Genomic DNA, 10,164 nt, shown 5'->3' on the forward strand with positions numbered 1-10,164 from the left:
TAAAGTACTAGGTTTCATTAATATCGTAAGGCTTAGATAAAAAAAACACATAATTAGGTTTAAAGATATTCTTTGAAAAATGAAATAAATATTTGTAGAATTTCGATTTGCATCAGGTTCTGAAATCCCCACTTAAGGGCCCCATTATCTGGTCAAAATGTGACGTCACGAAAATGACGAGATATCATTGGCCATTGTAGACACACCTCGTTTACATTGCAACTTTACAGAAGAAAAGGGGGGTATATAAAAGACTCAAAGTGGGCGATTTTTGACTTATAGCAAAGACTGATCAACATTTAGAGAGATACACTGAGGACAGAGAAGAAAATGCCAGAAATCGACATGCCAGCCTCCCAAGACATTGGAGTGATAGGGATCCCATTCAGCAAAGGCCAGGTAGGACTGAGTTTTCTATTTCACACCAAGACCAATATAACATCAAATACAACACGTAAGAAATCAGAGACCTAGTTTAAATTGTGTTTTTATGTCAAAGTATTCATTCGTTAATACCTTCTTTATTAAGAAAAAAATGATTATTCGTTTTAGATAAAATCATATACCGACAAACATATTTAAGGTGTATCGCGTTCCCATTAATGATTTTTCTCAAGTTTCGGACTCAGGGGAAAAGAAAAAGTAGAGACAGATGCATTTTAGAAAATATCTATTCATAACAGGTATGAAAAATATGAAAATAAAAACTAAAAAACAAAACGAATAACATTGAAATTTGAAACAAAATATATCTTCTAATGTGAAATTAATGAACCGTTGGACTACATGGCAACGGTGCGAATATAATTTTAAATAACATCAACTTAATTTGTCTTAAGTTTATAAACAAACATAATGGTTGATTTCATTAGAAATGATACATTGATTTTGGTATGCCTTTATAAACATCAACACCACGATAGAGCGGCGTGTCTATGGCGCCTTCTGATTGGTTGAAATGCACACACCCCTACGTAAACAGTGTCTTACAGTCGATTATTTACCTTTGTTTTGTGTTTATGTGTTTTATATTTTGATAGGAACTTTTTGGCATTTAGCCTTCTTGTGTATCAGTATATATATATTGTAGGTCACTCGTGACCGATGTGACACCACTAAGTCAGGTCCCTATTGTGATGTCAATAGATACCAACATAGCTAGCACAACAATGATAGCACCCCAGTGTGGGCTAAAATGGTATCACTGACTAGTCATTAATAGACCGGCTATATAGATTGTCAGATAGCAATTATAGTGGTTAGTTAGGTAGAGGTGATTTAATATGAAATAACGAACAGGTGAACGAGGCAGCAGTCATAACGTAACACCACGATCCAGAATGATGCTTCACTCATGGCGAATTCATATACCGGTTATAGCCACTAGATAGTAAATGACCAACTAATCATATTAAAGTATACCAAATATGCCTAGTCTGAAATTGGACGTTTGTTTGTTTGGTTGGTTGGTTGGTTGGTTGGTTTTCCTTTCCTTTTTGTCTTTTTTTTGTCAGGTCTTTTTTTTAAATATTAATTCGTCATGCCATGTATCTAATATCATGGTTAATCTATTTTTTGCTCTGTTTTTTTTTTATTTCTTTTTTTTTGTTTTTGGTTTGTTACTTGTTATTTGGTTGAAATGCAAGAAACTTTGTTTAATTTTTTGTGTCTCATAGCATTTTTATCAAGATCAGTAATACCCACGGAAACACCATTGCGTGAGACATACTGCTGAGACTCCATGATGCGTGATTAGGATGGTAATCTGAACGTTTATAGTGACGGCGAGATGGCGTGTTTTAAGGCATGCAACTTGATACCGAACCACATGATTGGTGACGCGTCGTGAAGTCACCAGCTCCATTCACAACCACCAACAATATAGAGAGTTCATGCCTTGGTGCATTGACAGTTGATAACAACAGCAATACGTAATAGGTCTGAAGGCTGTTGACAGGATTAACATATTCTTTCACTACCTTGCCCTCTTTATACTAGGTCAATTACCCCTAAAAGGTTACTGACCTTTACTTATCAACATGGCTATCCAAATGATCTCCTTTCACTACAGTTGTGTTCTGTAATACCCTCCTTTCACTACAGTTGTGTTCTGTAATACCCTCCGTTCACTACAGTTGTGTTCTGTAATACCCTCCTTTCACTACAGTTGTGTTTTGTAATACCCTCCTTTCACTACAGTTGTGTTCTGTAATACCCTCCTTTCACTACAGTTGTGTTCTGTAATACCCTCCGTTCACTACAGTTGTGTTCTGTAATACCCTCCTTTCACTACAGTTGTGTTCTGTAATACCCTCCTTTCACTACAGTTGTGTTCTGTAATACCCTCCTTTCACTACAGTTGTGTTCTGTAATACCCTCCTTTCACTACAGTTGTGTTCTGTAATACCCTCCTTTCACTACAGTTGTGTTCTGTAATACCCTCCTTTCACTACATTTGTGTTCTGTGATACCCTCCTTTCACTACAGTTGTGTTCTGTAATACCCTCCTTTCACTACAGTTGTGTTCTGTAATACCTTCCTTTCACTACAGTTGTGTTCTGTAATACCCTCCTTTCACTACAGTTGTGTTCTGTAATACCCTCCGTTCACTACAGTTGTGTTCTGTAATACCCTCCTTTCACTACAGTTGTGTTCTGTAATACCCTCCTTTCACTACAGTTGTGTTCTGTAATACCCTCCTTTCACTACAGTTGTGTTCTGTAATACCCTCCGTTCACTACAGTTGTGTTCTGTAATACCCTCCTTTCACTACAGTTGTGTTCTGTAATACCCTCCTTTCACTACAGTTGTGTTCTGTAATACCCTCCTTTCACTACAGTTGTGTTCTGTAATACCCTCCTTTCACTACAGTTGTGTTCTGTAATACCCTCCTTTCACTACAGTTGTGTTCTGTAATACCCTCCTTTCACTACAGTTGTATTCTGTAATACCCTCCTTTCACTACAGTTGTGTTCTGTAATACCCTCCGTTCACTACAGTTGTGTTCTGTAATACCCTCCTTTCACTACAGTTGTGTTCTGTAATACCCTCCTTTCACTACAGTTGTGTTCTGTAATACCCTCCTTTCACTACAGTTGTGTTCTGTAATACCCTCCGTTCACTACAGTTGTGTTCTGTAATACCCTCCTTTCACTACAGTTGTGTTCTGTAATACCCTCCTTTCACTACAGTTGTGTTCTGTAATACCCTCCTTTCACTACAGTTGTGTTCTGTAATACCCTCCTTTCACTACAGTTGTGTTCTTTAATACCCTCCTTTCACTACAGTTGTGTTCTGTAATACCTTCCTTTCACTACATTTGTGTTCTGTGATACCCTCCTTTCACTACAGTTGTGTTCTGTAATACCCTCCGTTCACTACAGTTGTGTTCTGTAATACCCTCCTTTCACTACAGTTGTGTTCTGTATTACCCTCCTTTCACTGCAGCTGTGTTCTGTAATACCCTCCTTTCACTACAGTTGTGTTCTGTAATACCCTCCTTTCACTACAGTTGTGTTCTGTAATACCTTCCTTTCACTACAGTTGTGTTCTGTAATACCCTCCATTCACTACAGTTGTGTTCTGTAATACCCTCCGTTCACTACAGTTGTGTTCTGTAATACCCTCCTTTCACTACAGTTGTGTTCTGTAATACCCTCCTTTCACTACAGTTGTGTTCTGTAATACCCTCCTTTCACTACAGTTGTGTTCTGTAATACCCTCCGTTCACTACAGTTGTGTTCTGTAATACACTCCTTTCACTACAGTTGTGTTCTGTAATACCCTCCGTTCACTACAGTTGTGTTCTGTAATACCCTCCTTTCACTACAGTTGTGTTCTGTAATACCTTCCTTTCACTACAGTTGTGTTCTGTAATACCCTCCGTTCACTACAGTTGTGTTCTGTAATACCCTCCTTTCACTACAGTTGTGTTCTGTACTACCTTCCTTTCACTACAGTTGTGTTCTGTAATACCCTCCGTTCACTACAGTTGTGTTCTGTGATACCCTCCGTTCACTACAGTTGTGTTCTGTACTACCTTCCTTTCACTACAGTTGTGTTCTGTAATACCCTCCTTTCACTACAGTTGTGTTCTGTAATACCCTCCTTTCACTACATTTGTGTTCTGTGATACCCTCCTTTCACTACAGTTGTGTTCTGTAATACCCTCCTTTCACTACAGTTGTGTTCTGTATTACCCTCCGTATACAATTGTGTTCTGTAATACCCTCCTTTCACTACAGTTGTGTTCTGTAATACCCTCCTTTCACTACATCTGTGTTCTGTAATACCCTCCTTTCACTACAGTTGTGTTCTGTAATACCCTTCGTTCACTATAGTTGTGTTCTGTATTACCCTCCGTATACAGTTGTGTTCTGTATTACCCTCCGTATACAATTGTGTTCTGTAATACCCTCCGTTCACTATAGTTGTGTTCTGTAATACCCTCCTTTCACTACAGTTGTGTTCTGTAATACCCTCCTTTCACTACAGTTGTGTTCTGTAATACCCTCCTTTCACTATAGTTGTGTTCTGTAATACCCTCCTTTCACTACAGTTGTGTTCTGTAATACCCTCCTTTCACTACATTTGTGTTCTGTAATACCCTCCTTTCACTACAGTTGTGTTCTGTAATACCCTCCTTTCACTACAGTTGTGTTCTGTAATACACTCCTTTCACTATAGTTGTGTTCTGTATTACCCTCCTTTCACTACAGTTGTGTTCTGTAATACCCTCCGTTCACTATAGTTGTGTTCTGTAATACCCTCCTTTCACTACAGTTGTGTTCTGTAATACCCTCCTTTCACTACAGTTGTGTTCTGTAATACCCTCCGTTCACTACAGTTGTGTTCTGTAATACCCTCTTTTCACTACAGTTGTGTTCTGTAATACCCTCCGTTCACTACAGTTGTGTTCTGTAATACCCTCCTTTCACTACAGTTGTGTTCTGTAATACCCTCCGTTCACTACAGTTGTGTTCTGTAATACCCTCTTTTCACTACAGTTGTGTTCTGTAATACCCTCCGTTCACTACAGTTGTGTTCTGTAATACCCTCCTTTCACTACAGTTGTGTTCTGTAACACCCCCCTTTCACTACAGTTGTGTTCTGTAATACCCTCCTTTCACTACAGCTGTGTTCTGTAATACCCTTCTTTCACTACAGTTGTGTTCTGTATTACCCTCCGTATACAGTTGTGTTCTGTAATACCCTCCTTTCACTACAGTTGTGTTCTGTAATACCCTTCCTATACTTCCGTATAATTATACGGACCTCTTAAACACTATAATACATTTTGAGAATACGGATCGGGCATCTTTGGTACTTCTGTACTCCCAAAGTAATGGATTTGGTTTGTTTAGTTTTACCTCCTATTAACAGCCAGGGTCATGTAAGGACGTGCCAGGTTTGTTGGTGGAGGAAAGCCGGAGTACCCGGAGAAAAACCACCGGTCAGCGGTCAGTACCTGGCAACTGCCCCACATGGGATTCGAACCCGCATCCCAGAGGTGGAGGGCTTGTGGTAATATGTCGGGACATCTTTACCACTCGGCCACCGCGGCCCCGATAATGGAAGTGAAATTGTTCCATAATTAAACTTGTATTTCTTGTAAATTTCACCATCACAAACTCTCATAAAACATACATGTACAATGTGTGAACATGAATGTTTACATATGATAGTTCATGTCCATGAAAACACCTTTATACTATTGACATTGCGGTAAATGTCGCATGAAATATCACACGTTTTGAAAGAACCGCCACAGTCAACGCCATGTTGCAAACTTTCGGGTAATATCGGAAAATCGAGTTGCATCACGTGACCGACATCGGCGATATCCGTGTAGATAGGAACCTCCCGAGCAGTATCACGTGCTCAATATCGGCAATACATAAAAAAGATCTTTCACTTTTATAATTAAAAATACTTCCAGTGCTGCAACTTTATAAAAAGTGGTAAAAGTAGAAAGTTTAAACCTCGGACAGACGGAGAAAAATGTGTATAACTCACTATGACAAAAAGAGCGAAAGTGATAGACCATACAACTTTAACAAGGATATAACGTTTATGTCTAATGAAGACGAAATATTGCTCACCTCATCGTCCCCCGCGACTGGGTTTTCACCACAACCTTCCTTTCCTGTCTTGAACCCCCCCAAAAAAAATTTGGGTGGAAGCGACTTGGCTAACTTATGATAGGAAAAAGCTAGATAGCGCGACTGGGTTTTCACCACAAACTTCCTTTCCTGTCTTGAACAGATGCAAGGAAAGATGAGCAGTTATCATTGAACTCGCCGAAAACTTAAATGAAGAAATACACAGCTTCTGATTCAGTTTACAAACATGAGTTATTGTTACATTAGGGCTTAATTAGATTATTAAAGTGGAAGACGGACGGACAATTTCAATCGTTTTGCAAAATAAATTGATGGAAAAACTTTTGTTATTCTCTACGGGTGCTATATTATTTGACAGTGCGTGGGTGAAGGAGTCATTGGTCTCCTTAGAAAGTTCTGTAAAGGCCATTTGACATATAAGTTGGCAGTCACAACACACCAGTCAGTGTAATGGTCGCTATAAGCCTTTGAGTGGCAATAATGGACTTGGTCATGTTTCTGTCGGGTGCCGGGCAGGTACGTCACTGATCTGCTCTAGGTCAGTCGCTGACTTAAGGGACAACCAACTGAGCATGGCCATCCCGACATAACCACAGAGATGCATCCGGGTGAACGACCGTTCCACTGGTCGAAACGTTTACAGCAATGATCTGCAACAGTATTATATCATTACGCTTGGCACTTAGTCGTCTTAAGCAGCCTATCGCAGCAAACGCCAGTGCTTTTAGACAACCATATATTTTCTAGGCTTTCTCCGCAAATGATATAGGATAATGTGGATATTTTACGAGGTCGAGTATATACAATTTAGCAAAACACACTGTAATTTTATCCAACTTAGATTTAATAAAAATTGTATAATCGATTTTTCCAGTCACGTCATGGGACGGATTTGGCACCTCAGAGATTCAGGGACGCTGGGCTGATAAAGAAACTTGAAGAACAAGGAATCAATGTGACTGACTATGGAGATCTCCCATTGGAGACTCATCCTGATGACCTCCAAATCGGACTTACCAAAAACCCCAAAACCGTTGGAGCAGCTTCAGAAATGGTAAGTAAGCATGCGAAGGGGATAATGGTGTATGATGGATTTCGTTTAACACATAAATTAAGAACATATTTACCCAATCAAAATGCTGAAACAATCCTTTTTTTATTCAGATTGCCAAATCAGTAGAAAACATCCTAAAGGAAAACAAGACCGTACTAGCTCTCGGTGGGGACCATAGCATGGCTATTGGTTCCATATATGGGCACTGGAAGGCTCAACCAGATGTTGTCATCATCTGGATCGATGCTCACGCAGACATAAACACACCTCTGACATCCGGAAGTGGCAACATGCACGGGATGCCACTTTCGTTTCTCATCAAGGAACTTGACAGTTATATGCCAGAACTCCCGGGCTTGGAGTACGTCAAACCTTGGTAAGTGGATTGGTTCTACCTTCACCCGATTCCAGACACTGGGGGTGCATGTAAAATACTTTTGCGAAAGGATCCAAATAAGCTCTTAAACGCAATTACGTAAAACTCTCAAAGGTTCGGGAATGCTGCTTGCAATTCTTTCATAAAGGCTATGAATAAAACGTTTGATAAAATGAGTTATTATATTTTTGTATACTTTATTTCGTAGTATATCGGCTAAAAACCTTGCCTACATCGGACTACGTGATGTGGACCCTGGTGAGAGGTAAGTGCAATGTAGTTAGCTGGTCTTGTGTTCTTTTAAACTTTTATCTTCGTTCTGCGGTAACGAATCTTAGCATATTCGTTTCAAACACTTTGCAATTTTATTTTTGCAGAAAAATCATCGAAATGCTTGGAATCCCAGCGTACTCAATGCAGGAAGTTGACAAGTTTGGTATAAAGGAAGTCGTAGAGATGGCACTAAAAGCGGTAGATCCAACGTGAGTGTTTTATCCTCATTTTACTGACTGTTGTGAAATATTACGGGGGAGTAGCAAAATTATTAGGTTTCTGATCTTTGTGATAAAAACGACTCGCGCAAAATGAACAAAAATTATATAAAAGTGAAAAAATATACAAAAAATGTACATACATGTATGATATATTATCATAGCCAAAGTCAATTTAGACATTGCAGTAACCTCCAAATTGTTCTTCCTTTTTTGCAGAGGACAGAAACCCATCCATTTGAGTTTTGACGTGGATGCTCTGGATCCCACCCTCATACCCAGTACCGGCACCCCTGTACATGGCGGTCTGTCCCTCAGGGAGGGGCTTTATATAGCGGAGGAAATGGCAGCGACAGGTAGATAACAAATATATCAGTCCTTACCCTCTGTTCTCCAACATTATCAGACCATTTATATATCATAGATCTCTAAATTTTAACGTTTCAGTTTTTTTCTTTGTTCGGTGCTGTAACTCCATCTTAGGTCATGGATATATTTGTTCTAACATTATAATTGGTATTGATATACTTGTATTTTGCTTTTGTACTCGTTTTTATCTCAGCCAGTACAACCTTTTTTGGTAGCAATTTTTGATAGACTCGTTCTTATTTCCGGTGATACTTCCAACATGTTGTTTTGTACTATACTTCTAGTGGTATCCACATCCCATTACGTGGGATATCGAGCTGTTGTCTTGCTAACTTTTGCGAGGAATGTAAGAGCTAATATTTTGTTTGTAGGCCGGATGTCCGTGGTGGATATCGCGGAGGTAAACCCAATGCTTGGTGACGACACTGACGTTGCTAAGACACTAGATATGACACTGGAGATAATACAGCGGTGCTGTGGGAGAAGGCGGAGAGGGGCGTATCCTCCAGGCTACACAGTCCCCGTCCCACAGACATCATCGTAGATCCGCAAGGGTTCCGTGGTCATCCCCACACAGACATGGATATCTCATAAAACAGTCGTGACCGTAATCGGCCTCTCATGAGGGGAACGGGACTAATATGGTGACCATGACTACTAAATAGTAGCCTTATCCGAAAGGCGTGACCAGACATTACAGAGACAAGGAAATCCAGGCGTTGAATTCTTTATTATAATGGCGTCATTTATTGTTATTGTAAATTGATTTTTTGTTTCTGTTATACCATTGATCGTTGATGTTTTCGTTTTAAACATAACACAATATGTCCCTGTTGGGTCTGTGACTACCAGTATTGTTCACTAGCGACCCGTGCGTGTTGTCTTAATTTTTTATCACTGCCTTCAATGTAACTTATTCTCAAGTGTAAATACCATGACCGAGAGTTCATCCTAGAGATGGGTCTCTACTGACTCGATTGACCATTTCAAGTCTTGTGTGATGATATTACTGACACATTCAGATGAATTGTTTCAATCTGTAGACATGTTACTAACAAACTGACAACCTTATCCGTCTTTGCATATTACATAGTTAGCTCCCTTGTGGGTATGTATCGATTGTTACGTCATTATTTTGTAAGCGCAATTCACGCCGTTTTCTCTGAAAAGTATGACGTTACACATGGCTTCATAATCATTACCTATCCGCAAGGGCAGATAACTCTGTAATATGCAAATACAGGATATGACATTGATACAAAATGCCTGGATGTGATAGTCATTAGAACACATTGGTGTACTGACGATATATATTTGACATCCCAGAGTATTGATGTGATCGGAACAGGTGGCGCTGAGTGTATATAACAGTGAAACATGTCTTCTATTTTAATATTAATGCTGTCATAATTCAAATTAATTGCTTATTTTGCAAATAAACTGTTATTGTTAATTAAATGGCATTTGTTGCTCTTTTTTATCCTTTAAAGGGTTGTAGCTGAAAATCTATATTTCTCCGCAACGTCCTCATCATAATTTTCTTGGATTTTTCAACAATTTGGGCATCAACAAGCTCGGCGTTTTCTAACAGTCTATCTAACAGTGATAGGATGCACCAAGGTGGGGCAGTAAACACCACGATTTCAACTTTCCAGTTGATAATTTACAACTTATTATGTCCATCAAAGAAGAAGGGAAAGTATTGGTTTTACGAATCTTAATGAAACATATAAGTATTCATCATGGTCCAGC

At 39.3% G+C, this 10,164-nt stretch overlaps 1 protein-coding gene across 1 annotated transcript; it reads left to right on the forward strand.

The window, feature by feature from the left end:
• Positions 1-222: 222 nt before the first annotated feature.
• On the forward strand, positions 223-9,870 carry LOC138319340 (arginase-1-like). Its single transcript, XM_069262421.1, has 7 exons — positions 223-399; positions 6,997-7,176; positions 7,287-7,552; positions 7,761-7,817; positions 7,930-8,034; positions 8,263-8,399; positions 8,784-9,870. The coding sequence occupies exons 1-7, from the start codon at positions 331-333 to the stop codon at positions 8,954-8,956; spliced, it is 987 nt and encodes a 328-aa protein (XP_069118522.1). The 5' UTR covers positions 223-330; the 3' UTR covers positions 8,957-9,870.
• Positions 9,871-10,164: the final 294 nt, after the last annotated feature.

Source organism: Argopecten irradians, chromosome 3 (genome assembly GCF_041381155.1).
Source record: "Argopecten irradians isolate NY chromosome 3, Ai_NY, whole genome shotgun sequence".
In the NCBI taxonomy this organism is placed as follows: domain Eukaryota; kingdom Metazoa; phylum Mollusca; class Bivalvia; order Pectinida; family Pectinidae; genus Argopecten; species Argopecten irradians.